The 21,938-nt window shown below is 42.1% G+C and overlaps 1 protein-coding gene across 2 annotated transcripts in view; it reads right to left on the reverse strand.

The window, feature by feature from the left end:
• Positions 1-17,812, reverse strand: part of SLC25A13 (solute carrier family 25 member 13) — a 100,109-nt gene extending 82,297 nt beyond the window's left edge. Inside the window, exons 1-2 of one of the 2 annotated variants that reach the window (XM_065629410.1) lie at positions 17,759-17,812; positions 15,582-15,596 (exon numbers count right to left, since the gene is read on the reverse strand). In XM_065629410.1, coding sequence (XP_065485482.1) covers positions 15,582-15,596; positions 17,759-17,770 — 27 coding nt within the window. In that variant the 5' untranslated portion in view covers positions 17,771-17,812. The remainder of the gene's footprint in view (positions 1-15,581; positions 15,597-17,758) is intronic. The other variant, XM_065629411.1, reaches the window with a different exon arrangement.
• Positions 17,813-21,938: the final 4,126 nt, after the last annotated feature.

The raw sequence follows: 21,938 nt of genomic DNA on the forward strand, positions 1-21,938 counted from the left end.
CTTCAAGACCTGGAAAACCAAACGACCGTAAAACTAGCCTGATACTAAGGTAAAGATAGCTAGGCATTGTCATTACTCAGCAAAATCGTTAAAAGGAAAAAGCATCATACTGTAACCAATACTATCCACTCCAGACTTTAAGCACCTATCAGAAGATGCAGTTAGGAACAAACTGGACTATCAGGTGATAGTCAGCCTCTGGACTAGGATGCAGATGCAACTGCTGTCATTCCTACCCTGAAACATGATGCACTTCGCTACAGCGAGAAACTGAACCTGAAAATCAACTCTTCATGAAAAGCAGAAATTTCTCTTTCACTTTCCACGTTGCTATCAGAAAAAGCTCAGCTCTCGAATCACTTTCTCTACCTATCATAATGTGCCATAGTACTCTGACTGCATCAGTCCATCTTCCTCCTCAAACTAATATTCCCTATTGTCTTATAGTTCCTCTACAACATGTTTTTATCCAGATGACCTTGAGGACTGTGATCTGAAGATACATAGGTAAGCTACTTTGCTATGGCCATTGTGTAATATTAACATATCCCAATGCATGTCAGCAAACTAGAGCTCATCACTCAAAGAAATACAATAATTATACATAAGATATATTAGAGGATCTTCAACAAAAAAACAGTTTATTTCCAAATGAGCTACTCATGAGAACGGTCAAATGACATTTCCATCATCTCATAGGTATTTTTCAAAAATACCTCCCTCCTGCTCACCATAGACGGATACGAAGATAGATGCTAACACTCTGACTTTGCTCTTCCTTTTGCTTCCTTACACCTTTCAGAAATGGAGGCATATCTAAGCATTATGAATGTCAACCTGCTAAAACATATTTGGTGGCTACATCATCCCAGTTTTTAGACTTTCCCTTTTGATTCTCCCAGGGCTTGATCTGTTAAAACAGTGCTACTGTATAATCAGTACATTGACCATAATGTCAAGATACAAACCGCCTCACATTCATCTTCCAAATGCAGTCACCCCACTGCTAGCAATTCATCTTCTAGAGCTAAACTTCAGCCTTACATCTGGCAGGAGAATAGTCATCTCACCCAAAGAAGCAAAGCATAGGAAAATTCTCCAGTGTAACGGCAAGATCAAAAGAAGTTCCTGGAGAAAGCATATGGTTAGATACCTGTTATCACTCAAAAATTGTCAGGGAGAAGTTGCAGATTATTAGGACAGTATGAACTTTACCTGGCACCCAATGTTATTAGCATAAAATATGTATTTGGACCAGATTAAGCAACAGGTAACCCACAACTAAGACAGACATGGTTCTCACAAGGTGGTACCTTCAAGAAGCATCATCTCACAAGCTATGCAGAGCACCAGTGAGCTCTGGGAGGGCCATCGCTGAATGCAACACACAAACTACTGATGAGCCTCTCCAAGGTCCCCATGCTCATGGTGCTTCAGGTTCCCAACAGCTCACAGCTCAACAGAGACAAACACTTCTGGTTTCACCTGGATCCAACCCCCAACACCCAAATGCTCACTCTGCCCCTGGCATGGCACAAAGCAGCTTTCACAGCTTAAATATCAGGTGCTTCTACCAAGACCAGTCAAAACAAGAGATTCAAAACAAGAGATATGATGCAGTCCCACCAGGGAACTTCTTGAGAGTCCTGCACTGCACCTGACACTATGTAGTACACACAGCAACCTAAAAAGAAGCATCCCGTGCTTCATCAGATACCTTCATAATCACAGAACAAAGACAAAACAATGGCAGGAACAGACACTCTGAACAGTGGTACAAAAGGTTTTTCCGTGATTTTCTCTCCTGGATGTTAATGCAATGGAAACTATACTGTGACACACAGTCCCAGCGAGTGAGCAGGATTATTTGCAGAAATAAACAAATACCTGCTGTCCTTTGAAGAAAGCAAACCTGGAGCAGTGCCATACAGGGGTATCATAACAGAATTGTCTGCTCTTAGACAACTACTAATTCTGTGATAAGGAAAAAAGGTATTTTATGGATGTGCAGTCAGTGCCTACGAACTTGTGGAAAGGTCTGTCTCAAGTTGTTGCTAGAGTTAACTTGTTATTTGTGACTTAACGTTTGTGCATGAGCAAGTAAAAGAAATGTGCTGGAGAAAAGTTCCTATATGTTCCTACATGTCTTGACTAATAATTGCCTGGCAGGAATTATGTAGGAATAACTGACAGGTAAATGTATTTTGTTTCGTTATTCTGTTTTCTTCTTTGAACACAGAAGTTCACTTTTCAAGATCCTATTTATAATCAAATCCATCTATTCAACTCTATTCAAAATGCTACACCTCAGCAGCTCAGAGAACTGGGAAGGGTGTGGGAGTGGGCATGAATCCCTATGTGTGCATTGATCGAATTCTACAACCTTAAAAAGAACAAAAGACAACCGCACAATGTAAACAGCATCACACGCACAAAGCAAACTTATTAAAGGCTACAAATGAGGAGACTCAAAGAAAATCTTAAGTCCTGTGGTCAGGAACCCTTCCTCACAGCTTACAAAAATAACAGCAGTATTCCAACACATACTTGGGCAAATAATAACACTGTGCTACTTGAAACAATAAGAAAAAAATAAAGGTTGTTGTTTTTTTCTTTTTTGTCTGTACAGCACTCAGCACAGTGGAGTTTTGGGTCATGAGGAGCATGCTCTGTAACAGCAGAAAGAGTCACAGTAATTATCCACCTTTCCCACAGAAACATGCTAGTCAGCCTCTGACTACGGAAAATCTAGAGTTTCAGACAACAGAATATCTCTCTCCCTTAAAGATTTTTACCTGTCATCTCAAAATACATATGCCAAAATACGACTTTGCGAACACGCTCTCTTTTGCCTGCAAGGAACCATGTCACCATTTGTCCAACTCCCACCACATGGATCTCAGTTTTAAATTATTAGATAATCTCCCTGAAGACTGGGCAATTGCAAAGTACAGGCAGTTTAAGATTTTCTTTTACAATTCTTATTTTCAGTATTAACAATAAACAAATTTTTGGTGCTTAAATATTAGCAGATTACAAAGTTGCCAAAGGCCACTGTGGGTGTATGACCTTCATTGCTGTTAACCATGAGAAAGTTAAAGCTGTCAAAGAGAGTACTTGGAAATAATTTGCAGTTTTACATGGGAACATCAAATAGTTCAATGAAGACCTACATCGTTTATGTAAGGCAGTGACTGTAGTACTAAAGGTTTATCTGCCAGTGACTGGCCATAACTCAGGCAAAATTGTTAAGGAGTTCACAATAACTCTCCACAATTTGAAGAGTTGTAAGACACCTGACGACAATAATTAAAAACTTCTCATCTCTGCAGAAACATTTCCAGCATTTTAATACATTTTAATTAAAAACTATTCTGATTTTAGCTTGAATAATTTTCACTTATCTGTGAGCTTGTTTTATTACATATATTTGCATAAAGCAATAACTGTTTCCTTAAAACATTAAATTTACTTCTGCTGCATAGCCCTCATAATATTTTTATGAGATCATTAGGTTGCAGTGGAAATGGTTATGATGTCAAACTAAGCATTCTGATTTAAAGATAGCAATTTTTTAAAAAATTACTTTTAGGCAGGCATGTTTAACAGAGAGGAAAACAGAATTAAATCATATTTATTTGCCAAGAAAAGGATTTCCATTTTCTTTGAGACACTGCAATTAAACTAAAATCTAAAAATGCCAGATTAACCAAACAAGGAGCAGAGTTTAAGACACTGTAGAAACTCTAGCACAATTCTTTCACTGTCTCATTAACCAACAGTTCTTCCATCTCATCCCTTGGACACTTGGGTTGATGTCAGCCCCCTGACATCACCCGATGAACTCAGAGCACTGCATCTGCTGTCCCACCGTGTCCTACTGGCACCACCTGACAACGCAGTTCCCTTTTTGCCGTCAACTGTCCAAAACGTAGTAAAATTCCCAAAACTTCTTCCTGACCCGTTGATCCACCCCTTTGAAATGCTAAACATTAATGTTTTGCCTCATGAAAACACTGGGTGATCAGGATCATGGGCCCTGGTCCCTGTCAAGCAGACCTCGCTGCTGCTGTGTCTCCACCTGCCCAAACCTTTTTGATTACCTTTTTCCTTTTAATTGTGTCACTTAGTGTGATACCTACAGAATTAACCGCAACATTACTGCTCACAGCTTTCACAACCTGTGCCAGCCTTCAGACAGTGAACACAAAAGCCAGGAGAGCTCACACTAGTTTTCATTACGTATCCCTTTCCCTAATCAAGCTGTGGGTCACATATAACACAAAATACCCCCATGCTTTCAAATCCACAGAGAATTGTGGACACATATTCTGTATAAAACTTTCTAAACACACTGAAGGAAAATAGTGTATTTAACAGAGTCTTTTTGTGCATACTTTGCCAAGCTCTTTCAATAATTTTCAAAAGTTCAGTGTCCTCTTTCCCCGCCTGCCCATTCACAAAAAAAAAGGGAAAAAGTTCATTCAGTATCCTTGTCAATGGCACACAGAATAAGGAACTATTAAGTGCTGTTTTAATTATACAGTATTTCATTTGAATGTTTACACACTTGAGAATTAAGTATCCTGGTCTGGGCTATTCTCATAACCGAGATATGAATCTACAGGTTACACGTGATGGAACACCAAAAGGAAACTGCAAGAGGTTTACAGTCACTACCATTTTCTTTACTGTGAGAAGAGAAGCCTAAAACTTTGGTAGTACAATGCTCATAATGCTGAAAAGACTGAACCTACCATTTCATACCAGTCAGTCTTGAAAGAAAAGGTGCAGATCAAGTAACTGATTTGGGTGTGTGAACAGAGTAAAAGCAATTGTAGAAAGTTTGTTGTTGCCATGTTTTTCTTCCTTTTGAACAGCATCAACATGGGACTAATTCATGATCTTTACAAAGTAGTTTCCAGTTAGACTGACATACAATGGCAAGCAGCGTTAGACAGGTGAAGTGACAGGAAGGAGGAAGGCTGACTTGATGTCAGTGACAAAAACTATTTTAATGGAAATGTGAAATTATTCAAAAATTTCTTCCCCTAAACACGTGAAGATTTCTCTAGTCAGATTCAGACTGCACAATGGGCTGAGAGCAGGAATCAGCCAGACACAGTATTTTTACATACCATGTTTTTTCTAATGGGTTTTCATACTCGATGCCTCACTTAAAGGTTTCTTCTGCCAAAGATCTGTTAAATCAGTGATGTTCCATCAAACAGTAGTTGTCAAACATGATAAAGACCTACAATAATAAAATATGTGACCAAGAGGTTTTAGTAGCCAAGGATTCAGGGAAGAGTCGTGTTTCCAAGGCACCAAAAGATAATACTAACGAACAGCATGACGTTTGTTCAGTAATACTAATTTTCAGGCCTCTTTCCTTCTATCCTAAAATCAGACCTATGTATCAGGTAATCCAGTGAACGGATCTGACGGGAAAGTCACGTTACAAAGGACAGATGAAAACGCTCAACTGCTACTGCAGAACATACCTTTCAATTAAGCCCTTTAAGTAGGGAGCTTCGTGCCCTGTTGCTGACACAGGACAAATTCCAAGTCTCTCTCCTGCACCATAATATCACACACCAGACCAGAGACTCAACTAAGAAGCTGTAGTGGACGCCTGGCATAGAAGAACTGCAGAAAAAAAAAATGCAAAGCAACACCACAAACACGCAAAAGTAGGAAGAAGCATTAAGGCAGATCTCATTTCTCAGTGGAGGAAACCATGTGCGCACATTCGAACACAGACCTCAAAAAAAAGTTGTGTGCACAGACATAGAAGCTTTGCGTCATGATCCTGCTGATGGCCTTTTATGTTTTGGAGATGTTGCCTGCATTTTGATTAACATCTACCAGCCTTTGATGAAACATGTAGTCAGATGCTGCTCAGGCTACTCCAACACTGAATAATTTCCGTGAAAACTATTCTAATTTACTGTTTTACTTCGATGAAGAAGGCACATTTGCTAACTTCCCAGAATTAAATATCCACTGACTGAGGCAAAAACTAAAAACCCGAAATAATATATGGTTCTACTGGCTGAGAGAGTTCAGGGAAGTTGGGATAAGAAACAAAAATGTAAATATGAAGACAATCAGAATTTCTTCCTCCTACTGCCTGGATGATTGTTATTTGGCTCAGGACCATCCTTGTGAAAGCATCCTCCCCTGTTGACTAAGTGCACTTTTAGGCAGTATGCAAACACTATCAGGAAGAAGGCAGAAAAATGTGTGCCTTTATATGACTCCATATGCTGAAATCTACAGATGTTTTTCCCAGTACACAACATCGGAAAGAAAACCAAAGAACAGAGAGTGCTAGTTGTTGTTTTCTCCTCATCTCCTTGCAAAGCCAGCACTGAAAAAAAAGACTCTAACCTGCCAAGGAACCTTCTTTGAACCTTCAATTTCCTGATAAGTTTAAACTTATCCTCTCAGACAGAAATGAAGCTCGGCTCCAGGAAAGAACATTTGTAAATTTTCAGTGAATAAAGATCAGGTAGTATTCCCCTACAGAAACTGAATTATGTGAAAAGATAAATACAAAATCGTGCATGAAGCTGGAAAAATCTGTGGCCAATAGCATTTTACACAACAATGTGAATTCCAGTAAATCAGTTTCCATTACAAAGGAAACACCAACAAGATCACGGTGTCACAAACGTAGGGTGAGAAAGAATAAACGCTATTGGGGAAATAACAAATGGAATTTAAATACATCAATCACTTTTCTTGTCCTTTTTCTGAAGTTTTCAGCTTCAACTATATCAGAAGTACTCAGACTTTGATCCCCTACACTTCATTCCCTGTGGAGTTCCACAACTGTTCAGAAATGTTAGATTTTAAATTTGCTCAACAGCTGTTCAGTTCAACAGCCAAGGTTTTAATACTCCAGAACACTAATTATATAAAGGCATCTGAAAGAGGAGAGAAAAAAGGTCTGCTTCTACCTATTTATAAGGTTGGCTAATAACTATGGTCATCTAGCTACATGACACCTTCTTCCATATTCTAGCTTTGGAATTAAGGTTGCTCTTTGCAATTCTTCAATTGCCCTAATCATCGAGGACATAAAAATCATAGTTGTAAAAGGCACATACATTACTCTTCTGATAGGTCCCCATAATTTCAAAATAGCCTTTAAAAGGCTTGAAATTTTTATACTGATGAGAATTTTTTTAAAAACCAGACTTTAAGAGTTTGAGGGTATATTTTCTTCACATGGAACTGATTTACAGTGGGACCTGAAGATTGGAAAAAACTTAAAGACCACACGCTAATACCCTTCAAGTAAAAGTATTTTCTTAATATTTCTGTTTTGAACAGAAGACATAAGCAAGTTCCAGCTATATAATTTGTGGGCTAATCTCAATATAACCTAACGATAATTCTACAAGTAACTCCAACTCTAGGATTATCATTGTTGCCTTACCAAAACTTAAGACCTTAACAGGTCAATTTAATTCTGTATTCTCACAGCTTTTAGAAAATAAGATACACTGGTCAAAAAGCATTTAATGTGCTTTAAAAAGGTCCGTTTTTAAAAGACTCTTCTTCAGTTTACAACGTATCATTAACCAATCACCTCCCTGATCAGTCTGTTTTGCTGTCAGACATTCCTGTCCCAGATAGCCGAGAGAGGTGCTGCAGCAGTACATTCTTTATCCGCTTTTTGTGAAGCACTGCACTTCACAAAAAAAGGTGATGCTGCTACATGTCTGAATAAAGACACATCTGTGTGTTTTTCTCTGTATTACATCAAATTTAATTAATCTAGCATTATGCAATACAATGCGGTGTTAACACCTTTTTTCACTATTTGCACCTATTTTTAATCAAAGAGAAATCATAATAATTCAAACAGTATGGCTGGCAAGTCTTCACCTGTGATAAATTGCCACCTCCTCAACTGCCACAGCAAACACTGTCGTGTAACTATGCCCTACCTAAACCTAAATGAAGCTCTAACTGATGGCAAGCCCCAAATCCTCCAGAAACCCTATACCTAAATTCAGTAAACTCAAGTGATGGTGCTTGAGAAGGAACGCAAACAGTGAGGCATCAGAAAGGATGCTGTGGGGACAAAACCACTATCACACAGACAGGAGATGTGGAGGATAAAGAAAATGTGTGACTTAGGAATGGCAACATATTTTAGAATAATTAAAGCAATCACAAGTTGCAGCGGTACTATTTATTACAATACACTCAAATTGGATAAGATTTTCAAATATGATATGATATCTGGGGTTAAGGGAAAAAAAAAGATGACTCCCATAAAAGGTTCAAGGTGCCTGTTCCCAGGGTGATACAAACTTCCTTCCAGCTCTGGTCCAAAGCCCTTGAGATTGGGTCTGAATGGATGAACAAAGCACCAATGTTACTTCTGTTAACATGGACTGGCTGGTAGGGAGCAAGACTGAGGTGATGTCAAGGTCATAGTCATAAAGGCAACAGGAACCTAAAACACAAATGCAGGAAACCTCTTTGTAGCTAGGTTTTTCAGTTTGTCCTTTATACATTTTAATATGAATAATTCATAAAACGCCATAGTGCATAACAATTCACATGTGTATCAATAATTCAAAAACTACCCATCTAAGGCTAAAACCATGAGGACTACTGCACCACATGCAACGTTCCATCATATTCACCATTAAGGCCACTGCTGTTTACTCTCTCACATTTCTAAAGGGAGAAAAAAGCCTCAGAGAGTTAGGATTTCACCAGCTGCTTGACTCCTACAGGTCGACTGCAGCCACCCTCTGCATGTGATGCTGAGCTAGAACTGATCAGCACTGCTCAAAAAACATGAAGACATCAGCTACGCTAATCCAGGCAAATACAACCATAAACTCACCTAAAACAACAGGCTCCTTCTACAGCAAAGTCAGTTCACGTTTGAATACATAAATATGCCAATCAGAGACACATATTAAAAAAACACAACCAAACAAACAAACACTAAACCATTTGCAAGGGCAGTCTGATTTTTTATTTCTGCTTTCATGGAAAAATTACATCAAAGTTTTCCTTTTAAAAATGTTCCTATCAGTCCAGTTACTGGGCTATATAGAGAAAATGGGGCAAAAGGTTTCCAAAGAGTTTAGTATAAATATTTAAGAGGAAAATGGTGACACAACTTTCTTGGTGTTTCAGTTCCATTTTTTACTTTCCCTCTTCTGAACATTTAAATTGATTGTTGCCCACTGGCATTTCAATAAGTAGTGGGTGCATTAGTTGATCAATTAGTTCTATGACAATCTCACAATTTTGCCTATGCAAAAATTACAGTTGTATCCCCATGGCTATGTTCTTGCACTATACCTCTCACATTTAAGGAAAAAACCCTAGCACCTCTATGATTATCCCATCATGAGCCAAGCATGAAGGGTTGTCAACGAATGAACTGCCTGATCCACAGAAAACAGCATAGACCTAATTTTGGTAAAAAACAACTCCTTCTCATTTCTCCGCTGAGCAGTGGAAACCGCAAAAAATATCTGTAATTGCAAGGCAGTACATAGTCCTATGGTTGTCATACAAGACATACTTCACTGGTTGCCAGCTTAAGGTATTTCTGTGCTCAATGCTACATTACAGCATGCCATCCACAAACGTTTATGCAGCTCTGCTGTGAACCATACTAGGGAACAAAGCTACCAAAAAAAAAAAAAATCTATCTATATACATATAAAGCTGTTCTACTTTTTGCCAGTCAGTTACCCATTCTGTTTCACCCTGGCACCATTACATTACCCTAGTATTGCTACTGAATGTTTAGCATTACCCAAGTTGAATCACAGCTCCATGACTACCACTGGTAGTTCAGGAAACGAAGAGGTACCTCTCCACACCAACCCAACCCACAGACAGCTACAGTGAGTTCAGTCCTGGCATCAAAGCATGTAGACAATCAGCCCAGTATCAGGAAGGCAAAACAGGCAAAGAACCAGTCCCAGAGGCCTGGTCCAGCCTAGCCTAGGACTCCAAAAATGTACCAGTAACTTCTTAAAATGATGGAAGTAGTGATGATACTAAGATTTAAAAGTTAATTTTTAAAAGTTTGGCTGTCTGGGCACAAGTCTGCCAATGTCGGTGTGCTCTCTAGAAATAAAACCTGTGTGTATTTGCAAACTCCACTTTGCTCAGCCTCTGAGGGTCAGATCCATTAGCATCCTCCCCTACCTAAGTCACAGCATGATGCAAAAACCAATTCATCTACGAGCAGAAAGGCACATGCGATTTAAGGTATTTGGGATTCCAGAAGTTCCACCAAGGTGCACATCCAGAACTGCCACAGCCCTGGCAGAGCACGTACAGCCATTTCAGACACACTGACCAGGCATCCCTGCTCCAGCCCAATAACCATGCATGCAACATGTCTAACGTGCCTTGGCAGAACAGTACTAAGCATCAAGCACAGCAGCCATCCCAAACTGTGGCAGGTGGAGGTATCATTCATGCAAAATGCATAAACACTACTGGCAACAGAGAACCCAAATCTCCCCCCTCCCTGCTGGGTGCTCCAACTGCTACCTACTAAATTGGGTTCTGGCCCACTCCTCTTTCCCCCCAGTCCTTGTGTTGCTACCTACACAGTGTCCCTGTCCAAAACAGAGATGCAAGCCTTGCTGTTCAAAGATCCTCCTGGGACATCCCTATCTTTTAATTTCCCACTGGCTGACCCAGACGCTCCCACACTGGCTGCTGTGGTACCTGTTCCTTCACACCTCAGACAGGCTTCCTAATTCTACTTCCAAAGCCACATGGATAAAATTTAGGCATGGAAATGTTGATCTAGAGAACACCAAACTCTTCTTAGCCTGAATTCCAGGCTCTGATTTTCACATGGCCAAGAGTAAGCTGGGGAGTAAGGCAGATCTTCAAGGAGACCCAAAGAGTGACCTTACTGGTCAGCACAGAAACGGTTCTTGCAGGCTGCCTAGGCATGCAAGACATCACAAGCATATGAATCCAGCAGCTGAGGTTAGGGACCTCAAATATCCAACAAGAGGAATTTGATCAGGCTTGTGACAAGCTCTATTTCTTCTGTTTCTTCTCTAAATGTGTGTAGTCTTGTGTACAGGCATTCACTTCTTCACTCTCTCTCCAGTGTTTCTTTTTTTCCCTTCTTCAGAGAAAAAGAAAAATGCCAACAACCCACTCCTTATGAGCAATTTCATCCTTTAACACATTGGATTTTGTGCAGGCCAAGTAACATTTTTGGTAAAGAATATAATTGCAATTGCACATTTCTAAGGTATTATAAATAGCATGAAATTATTTTAAAATGTTATGAAAAATGCATTTGCAGTGTTCCTTTAAGTGTTTTAACAAAGCTTCAGTTGAAATTGCTTTATTCCAAAGCAATCGAAGACACAGTATTTTTATAAGGACCTCTTTATCTCCCTGTAAATGACTGAGATACAGATACTTTCCAGAAAGAGAATGCCCCAGAAAATATGCAATCTTACTAGCCGTAGTTACCTAGCACCATAAAACACTAACTGCTGTGTTTCTGAATACTGTTTTGTAGCCGAAGCAAAATAGCACGATAAGCAGAGTCACAGTAGTGCCCAGACTCCTTACACAAGTTTAGCTTTGGTGTCATACAAACATACAGGCTCTATGCAGTGTGGCAAAGCCATTCTGCAGCCAAAGCAGCAGCAATTCCACAGATCAAAAGCAAAAATGAAGCTAAAATTAAGCAGCACGTCCATGCCATTTTCCGGGAAATATAGTATCACATACCTCCTTGTCATACTCCTTGGACAACATAGACAAATAAAATAGATATTGGCCTAAACAAGCTGGTCAGAAGACACATTGTTATCATTCAGGGCTGTAAGCTTGTCTGTATTACAGTATCAGGAAAACCACCTTTAAAGTGTCATTTGAAGCACAAACGGAAGAACTCTAACCTCTTGCGACACAAAGCTGCATAGAAAGAGGAATTCATTTCCCAATGTGATAAGAACCAGATAACTTTAAATACTTTTCAGCAGACATCACAACAGATGAGAAACACGTAAGGATGTACACTTAACTGTTGGGTTCAGTAACACTCTTCAAGAGCTATACATGAAGCGAGGTCACCCTGCAATTCCTCTTACAGGGTCATCATAATGGAAAAGAGCAAGTTTCAAAAATTTGTTAATACCACTGGCAGTTGCAACATGCAATCCCATCAGTACCTCTCTAACATATTAAAGGCATAAATCAACCTCTTTCACCACCTGCTCTCGCCCCCACTTTGCTCTGATAAAGAAAGCGGAGTCAGCGGGGTGGGTGGAATAGCAGTACAAAGATACAGATAAACTCAATTAAGATAAAACCCTCAGTGTAATAAAGCTCCTTTTCAGGGTAACTCAGCATTCACTGCAGAAGGGAGCTACATGGACTTTCTCCACAAGAAGGTCGCTCTGTGAGTGCCTTCCCTGGGACCATCCTTGCCAGTGGGCCCTATAACTCGCTGCGCACCTTGTGGGAGCAGGACTCAAGCAGTGCTCCTAAGGGTAAATGTCATAGGCTAAGACTTGTGCAGTAAAAGAAACCAAATGAAACTAAACACATGAACAATGGCAGGGAACGGGAGTAAACCATTTGCTTTCTCCTCTCTTACTGTCACAGTCACCATGCATGCTACTTTGTACTTAGAAAAGGTTTGAAATTATCAGCACTGATACAAATTCAGTATCCCTTTATCAGGCAAATTCTGGTCTCTTAAGAAGTCAAAATGCAGTAATAAGTCATAAGCAGCACAAACATATGTTGGGTTTTTTTTTTTTTGTGAAGGGGAAAGTGGAAAGAAGAGTCTCATGATACATAAGTTGTTTAAGAATTTACACACTTAGGCACAGTTCCAAAATGCAACTACACATCAGTGAGCACCACTGGACATTCACAGACTTGCAATAGGACTTTCCACATGGATCTTACAGAGTGCTACCAAATCCAAAAAAATTACCATGGTGCCATTAAATGTCATGACATTATTAAGTCTACAGTACACAAACTCAGCGATGCTTTAGGGAAACAGAGATTGCTCTCTCCTTACTCACCAACCACTCTACACCCACAATTTTGATCTCACCGAGTGGCTGGAGCCTGTCCGTAAGGGACTCCACTCCTTTCATGGACACAGTAGCCCATCATGATGCTAGGATCCCTCACCTGTTCCTTTCTGAGGGCCCAATGAATCCCCATGCAATGAAATACAATGCAACTCCTCCATTTTGCTGGAAGAAGGGAAGAACAGCATCATCAAGGGCAAGAAGAGGGAATTCAGTCCATTCCAGGCCCACTCCACCCTACTGCGAGCACAGGGGAGAGGAGTATGGGAGAAGGAGCTGAACGGAGTGTGACGATGGAGCTGGATGAAGCACAAAGGGTCACGCTGGGTGTGCATGACAGCAAAACAATTGATGTGGCATAGTTGCACCAGCATCTAATTGTTTTGGCATTGTTAGGAATCACATTCATTTAGAATTGCATTGCCATGGTGTTTGTATTTCAACTATTGCTTACCCAGACCTCATTAATTCACATTACCCCATGCAAGCATTGGATCATTTCTGCACACAAAGAGGCCCATAGAGCTAGGCCCAGCAACATCAACCCTTCACAGAACTCCAATTAATTCAGTCAAGGTGAGGCATCTTGCAGGACCAGGGCATTCAGTGGGAAATGTCTGACTATATTAACACCAAGACATACAAGGGGCCTGTGATGGGGCCTAACTACTTTTGATATGACAAGGTTTAGGATTTTAAAGGTAAGTGTGGCAGTAACTGGAAAGAACATGTAACTCCACTGATACAGCTTCCATAGCAAAGAGTTCCAGCAAAACACAAGTGGAAATAGAATTTCAAAGCTGTTGAATATATTAAAACTGCATAACAAATTTTCTTTACCTTGCATTAGAAACATCCCAAATATTGTCATGTAAGTAAAGTCAGCAACAAATCTCTTTGTGGTACCTTATTGATATATTTCTGACAGACTTTCTTCAAAAGACTTATGCATGCACTTAAAATTAACCATGCCAAGTAGTCCCATCAGGTACCAAAGTACGGTTCATGCCTTCACTTAAATAGTCATTTTACAATTAGCTTTTTTAGCATGTGAGATTTGTGTTCGCTTTGTTCATAAGACAATAATTATAAAATAAGTTGTACATTCTGGGTAATACAGGCAAAGAGTACATGACCAACGGATACAAGTTAACATATGCACAAGAAATCAACTACATTAGAAACAGAGACATATACTACAGTATTTAAAAATCAACTCCTCTATCAGTATTATGCAGTTCAATACAAGCATTGAAATTTATTCACATACTATCCATAGCAGAGATGAAGTTTAATGGTGTACAAGTGCTGCCATGCTAAGCCCACTGTTTTTGCAGTTTCTAAGCTTCCATTTATCTACCAAAACTACTCAAGGTTGGAATTTTTGTGAATGCAATTTTTAACTGTTTTGAATGTAGCTTAGTGGTTATGAAATATAAAGTTTAAAAATATTATATATACTAGTTCCCATTATAAATACCAGTTTCTGACCTTAAGTTGAACAGACAAAGTAGCATAGTGGCAAAGGCAAAACCAGCTATGGAAAGAGGTCTAATTGAGAAATACCTTAGAACTTCCCATTGAAAATAAGTTTATAATTTACCAAGCAGTAGAACTTTAAAAATACAGCAAGTCACACTTTGCACATGCATGAAACAACAGCTATGACCACAACTGTGTAGCAGTATACGGACCAAGGGTAGCTTACGTTCACTCAACAGGCACAGTTAATTTTGCTGTAAAATACACACCAGGTGAATGGCAAGTGGATTAGCTAGACTATGTAACTTCTCTTTAGAAGTACCTGGCTGAAGGGCAGGAAAAACATTGTGACTGCATTGTTAAACACTCGAAGAAATAAAGCATGACACGCTATATAAAACGCCATTGTTGCTCTGTACATGCATTGCCATAAAGACTTTCCACACAGCCTGTTTTCTATGCAATTCAGAAAAAGCCAGTACCTATGATGGTAATTTAGTTATCAATGGGGTAAAAATCTCCTCGAACATCTCACCTGCAGTTTTTAGTAGCAATTTGTACAAATACAATTTACAGTGCAGTTTTCACAAAACACTTCCAGAAAATATTTTCAAAGATTAAGAAAACACACTGATGTGCAATATACACTGTTTAAAACACTGTATAAATTGTAAGACACTGAGTAACATACAATGAAGAAAAGTAAATGGCACTGTAATGGACATAAAAGATTCCATGCATAAAAGCTTTGCCCACTTCTCGATACTTGAGTGCTTAACTACCCAGCCTTAACAGTATCCCGTTCAGGTTTTCTTTCTGACAGACTGAATTCCTAGAGTCTGCTTAAAATGTCAACATTTGAAATCTTGCAAGCGACGAACAATTACATTCACTCCAAAAGACTCATATACTCATACGGGTATAATTAAAAAATTAAAGGAAGCGGTCATGCAGGACACTGGCAAGGAAAAGGTGCTGAAGGGATTTTAGAAAAATCATTCAACTCACCAGTCCATTGTTTGGCTGAGGTGAAAAAGGCAAATATTACTGAGATGCATCAGTGAGGAAGTTAGAACACAAATCAAGGCCCGTGCCTGCAAGCACACGTGAATAACTTCAGGCCCAGAAGCTCTTCGCGTGGCAAAGTTATTCATATGTGTGCTTGCAGAACCTGAGCTCAGACATTACCATTAGAGTACAAAACACTACCTACATTTTGTCACTGACTTCAACAAAAATAGACATTCATCTGTGTTTAACAGCAACTATGTCACCTCAAGAAGATAAAAGCCCTTTAAGTCTCACAAGGCAACTTAATAATTAATCCATTCTAGCTGCTCCTAGTTCTACTTTTTTTTTTAAACATAAGTCTCTCAAAACACATTCAAGCCTGCAACCAGAAGCCTTCCTCAGAAGCTACACGAGGGCTGTAAACCCTGCAGTACAAAGCACTGTATCTCTGTCTTGCAATGCACCAAGGATGCTAATGACACTAGCGACAAGCCATTGTTCTTTTTATCAGGTATCTCAGCCAAGCCTGATGTAATCAGAAACATACAATATTCATTTCAGTTTCTCCTTATGTATTGAGTATTTCCAACATATGCTTGCATATTCTGGTGATGTGAATTGTGTAATAAACCAAGCCAAAAGAAAAAGGACACCATGCAAATGTGTAGCATGGAGCACACGTGCCTGATTGGACATACGCTAACTATATATACAACATTTTTTAAGTATATGTGACTAGTTGGGATTCAAACAGACTGCACAATAAGAACTACCACTTGGAGAGGAAAAGATAAGTGAACAGTTCATAAAGTAAGTCAATGGAAGACTTTTAAGTCTTTTAACACCAATAGTCTGGTAAGATGTAACTGCTATGCTGTGTGTATGGACCAGTGGGCAATTAAAAAAAAAAAGCTAGACAGGACAGCTAAGATTTATAGATAATAAACATAACATTTGGGGATGACAGTTTCATATATCCCAGCAGAGGAATCATATGTTGCCCAGTCCATTACAAGAGCATGCATTTCAGCTAACCTAAGTTCTTAGTGAGGAAAGTGTTGGTGGGAGCAGCTCTGTCACAGACTCAATGAAACAATGCGGTGTTCAAATCTGGCCAGACTGAGCACATGTGCTGCCCAACTTTTTTTTAAAGTCTCAGTATTCAAAAAGGAAACTTAATGAAGACGTAGTACTAAGTTTTGAAACACCAACACTGAATATAATTTTATCTGCCATTAGAAGTGGAATACCTGCTTTTTATATGGCCTTGATCCAGCTAATGGCTGATTTTTTTTTCTGGGATGGAAGTGTGTTATTAAGCAATTGATAAAAGTATTTCAATTAATTTACCTTTCTGAAACAGTGGAAAAGCCTAACTGACAGGTACATCAATCTCACTGGGAAATTATAGTCAAATGCGAAAACAGCGGGCAAAAACAGGTATGTGGAGAAAATGGGAGAAAAAGCAAAAAGTGACTCCCACGCTAAGGCCTGCAGACAGGGCAGGGCCAACACCAGTGCCTGCTCTGGGCACAGCGAGCCCCGCAAGGCCCTGACCTGCCACTCGCTGTCCCAAGGGCCACCGCATCCCCTCGTCATACGACGCGTGTGTCTATATTGTGTAAGCGTGCACGCGGCGCGGTGCCCGCAGAGCCACAGCCGGGCCTACCGGCGCTCGGCGCAGCCGCGGCCGGGCCGGGCCGCGGGTGCCCGGCGGGGCGATGCGCGGAGGCGGCCGCGCCGGGGAGAGCCGCACCGAGCGGCGGCGGCGCCGGCACGGCGGGACCAGCCGCCTCTCACCCCGCCGGGCGGCCGCGCGGTGTCACGCAGATGGTGCACTGCAAGCAGAGAGCGGGCCCGCTCCCCGCGGCTGCCGGGTGGGCATCCCCGCCGCGCCGCCTCCGTGCCCGCCGGCACCGAGCCCCGCCGGCCAGGGGGCCGCCCCCGCCGCGGGCGCTCGGCGGCCCGGCAGCTCACCCCCCTCCTCCCCCGGGGCCGGCGGCGCGGAGCCGCGAGGAGGAGGCGCCACCCGCCGAGTTTCGCCAAGGACGGGCCCGAGGTCACCGCCGGCAGCCGCCCGCCTCCCGCCGCGGCCCCTTCCCCGCCGCCGACGGCCCCGCGGGCGCAGCCCGCCGCCCGCGCCGCCTCCCCACCCGCCGCCGGCGGTGACTTACCTTGGCAGCCATGCTGTGCCCGGCGCGGCCACCCCTTCCCCTCCTCCCCTCCCCTCCCTTCCGACCGCGGCAGGCAGCTTCCCCGCCTGCGCACCAGCCCGCCAGCGCCGGCCGTCACCGCTCTCCCAGGCACGGACGGGGCGCTCGGCGCCGCCAGCCCATTGGCTGCACCCGCCCGGCCCGGCTGCAGCGCGCCTGATCGCCCGGCCCGGCCCGGCCCGGCCCCGCGGGGGCTGCGGGGTCCGCGCTGGGCGAGGCGGCGGCAGAAGCGGCCTCACCTCTGCGAGGAGTCCGGTTTACTTCAGCTTTTCGCTTCAGCTTATGGCCGGTGGGCCTAGAGCCTCCGAGTCGCCTCGGAGGGACACCGGGCTGCCCGGGGCCCTGCAGCCCCGGCGGCCGCTGGAGGCAGTCCCGAGGGGCCTGTCGCCGATTAGCGGCTCGTGCTGCTAACCCGAGGAGATGCCTCGGGCGCGTTGGGAGGGCGGCGGGGCAGGCAGGGCAGGATGCTGACACCCTCACAGCAGCCGCGCTGCTGTAGCTCCCCTCAGCAAACCCTCCTCTCCTGCCCAGAGACGTTTCCTTCCCCTGCTCTTCGAGGATGTTTCATCCAGTAGCCGTGACCCCAGGCTTCATTCTGGGATATCCCCAAAACGAGCCGTGTTTTCAACCAGGTTTTATTAATGCTGTTTTCGTTCCTAAGTCAGCGCGAACGTGACACATAAGCAGCCCCACTGGAGTCCAGGGCCGTACTCGGGGTGACCACAGGTACGGCACGCTTGGCCTCACAGGCACTTGCAGGCTGTCTGCAGGCAGCCTGTCTGCGCGCAGTTGGCACGGAACCATTTGGCACGCAGGCCCGCGGCTGCACCCAGGGCTATCAGCAGCCCTGGCCATGCCCGCGCTGCCTGGCCTCGCGCCGCTGGCTCCTGGGGGGATTTTAGGCCAGCCTGAGGGTGGTTGTGCCAACAGGGAACTTCTCAGGTGCGTGTAGCTGAAGGTTGCTTATAAGAGTAGCCCAAGGGTGAGGTTTTGCATTTATAATGGACTATCAAGTTAGTCATAGCTTTGAGGTGGATCTTCCAGCACCTTCCCTAAAGCGAGTTTTGTAAAGATACTAAAGCAAAGGATCTCAAAGACAGTTTGATCTATTACAGTATAAACCAGAACAATTAACTTTTTAATTGTTTTTAATTGTCTTAGAGGGAGACAGTAGGGAAATGATAAGGATTCATAAATGCATCTGCACCTGCCCATTATAAATCTTTGCAGAATGGCTCTTCTTATGTTTGTTTTCAGTCCAATGACTTTCTGTTTTTCAGCAAATTGTATAGTCCTCTCTGCGTCCCTCAGAAGTTTCTTCCATCACCTATGAGGCCCAGCAATGTCTCTACCTCCTTTGCTTCTCAGCAGTCTTCTAGTCTCTGCTTCTTGTAAAACCCTCCCACTTGCTGGATTCTCTTCTTTTTCTACCTGCCCCGCATCCGTGTGTCTGCTTCATGTGCCTTCTCTTCTTGCTGCATATCTCTGCATATCTCTGACCTAGAAAACAGCAGTTAGAGCAAAGCAGACTCGGAGCCTTCCTCCAACCACACCTTTTCAAATGAACAGAAAAAATAGATTATATAGTGCCTATCTGCAAACAACTAGATAAGTAAATACTGTCACCTTGTCATAAATGAATAGATAATAGCAGTCCATTTATAAACAACAAAAAACAATCTCGGATTATTTTAATAATACCACTGAGAAGAGAAGAATTACAGAGAGAAAATAGCATAACAATTGTCTTAGAATACAACATTCCATGAAAATACAGAAGCCAGGATATTTAGAGGTAAGGCTGAAAGTCTGTCCTATTGAGCTTTATTTTTGTGAAAACAGGCTTCAATGTTTTGTTTTCCCACATTAAGACTGCTAAGAAAATTACTACACTTCTCACTTTATACTGCCACATGGTCTCGAGCCAACTGCCATGGAAAAACAAGAAAAAAACCTGCCTGTGTTTCGGGTAGAGGTAAAAAAAAGGATGACCCTGGAAAGCTTCAATCATCTGCTCCCTAAATGTGGCAGCACCTGAGCTCTTCCAGCACTTAGTTTCCCAGCCTTCAAGAGCTCCAGATGCCTCAAGTCCTGAGTGTGCCTTCAGCAGTACCTTGGTCCCTTGGCTGGAAGGCCACCGCCTAGCTTACATGAAAACCTGAGTGCAGTCAGAATAAAGAGTTTGGCCTGGCAGGTCTCTGACGGTGTCCAATGCGCACGTACAGGCCCAAGCTCCTTTTCACAGAAAAGGCGGTGAAGGCTGATGTTCACTTTTAAAATAGCATGTGATATGACTGTAGTAGATGACAGCACTCTCTTTGGTTACATAAACAACTTGTTTTCAAAGTCCACTGTTGACTGAGGTTAGATTCAGGCCCATGTGTCACACTCCTTTCAGTATGTTTTAACCACAAAGCCAGAGACTGCTCTGGGGAATAGAGGAGGAACATTTTTCATTCTTTCTAGTGAAGCTCTGTCATTGTGCAGAGGAGAATCCAAGATTAGCTTGACTGGTGAGAAGTGTGGCTCTTCTGTGTGGTCAAATATGATGGGATGAGGGTAAAATTGTGAGTCAGTTTTCATTACAAAATATGTAAGTGTTTCATGGAGAAGTTAGGAGATCGTGTCCCCTCAGCCAATGGCTTTTCCTGTGTCTTACACGTTAACACTTCTAAGACAGAGCACACAGTCATTCCAGGGCTCCCCTCTGCAATGAGGAATGACCTACAGTTAGCTCCTTCTTGTGCCCTCTTCTCATACAGGGCATCTTGAGTTTGTTTGTACATATGGGGATGGGTTTTGCAGGAAGAGCTGCAGTTTATTTCCAAAATAAGCCACAATCTAGTATCTGGACACTGTCCTTGAGGTGAAAAATTAGGCTTTGATTGTTTTCGTGCAGAAGAGAGACTGAGAGCTGATTCACTACTTGGTGTTTTAACTGTTAGGGTGTTGAATAGCAGGGCAACCATATCTCAATAGGCACATATGATCGTTGCTGAGCTTATTAAAGATTACCCTGAGGAGACTGACAGCCTGGGCTCATATGCTTCTTCAGGCTTGATAAAGGACTGATAAATGATCAACATTTTCCTATTGACTAGTGTAAGGCAGAGCTCAGTGTGCTAGCTGGTTTGGATCTTAGTCTGGCATTCATTACTCTTTCTCTGATTTCTCTTACAATGTTCTGAATTTTGCACTGGCAGGCAGATGCCTAAAATGTAGGCATTGCAGTATGTAGCCTAAAGACAAGAAAATATCTTCTTGGATCTGGAAATATCTGAGTGCATCTGGAGAGATCTAGAAAGGACTGGACTTGGAAAGATCAGATCTGGAAAGATCTGGACGCACTGAGTTCCTTGGTGAAAGGCTGAGGTAAAGAAAAGACCGAAGACCCTCAAGACCTGTGAGACTATCCAAATTATTGAGCTGTTTTCCTCAATATACCTTCTGTCTGCCCTGCAACATAGTACTTGTCTTCCTGGCAACTGCTTTTGTGTTGTATTATACATACAGCAGCATGTGTAGCGTGCTGTGTGTTAACTTCCCACAAAACTTGCACCAAGTATGTCTTCCTATAAGTACAGCTTATAGCAGAAATAAACAAGTGTCCTCATTACCAGTGGGAAAGAGTTGAATGTTCAAAAGAAATGAACACAAGGTTTTCTTGAGCAGATTTTGTTTAAATAGTTCTTAAAACTCTTTATTGACTCTTCTCCCTCAGCAAAGCCTCAAGGAAAGGCATGAAGCAGTATCCCCTTCCTTAGGTGAAGGGTTTGGGTTGTTGTTGTTGTTTTTTCTGTGTTTTTTGTGGTTTGGGGTTTTTTTTAATAAATTATGTCTGGCTGATTTAACATATCAGTGTTAGTGAGTCTTACAAGAATTTGTGCTCACACAGTAGGCCTAACCCTGAGAATTTCTCTAATAAAATGAAGTATGACTCAGTTTGAATGAATCATTCACGATTCTTCTTTCTCGCTTTGAAGAATATTCACAGCAGATCATGACTTCCTCAAATATACTTGCTGTTTTTCTGGTTATTTTAAAATGTTGTCTGACAATGTTTCTTTTTTTTACTGTTTTTTTTAACATATCACACATACTTGTAATTTAAACCCTGTTGTTTATACGTGATTGCTGAGGT

Source organism: Caloenas nicobarica, chromosome 2, assembly GCF_036013445.1.
Source record: "Caloenas nicobarica isolate bCalNic1 chromosome 2, bCalNic1.hap1, whole genome shotgun sequence".
NCBI classification, from domain to species: Eukaryota; Metazoa; Chordata; class Aves; order Columbiformes; family Columbidae; genus Caloenas; species Caloenas nicobarica.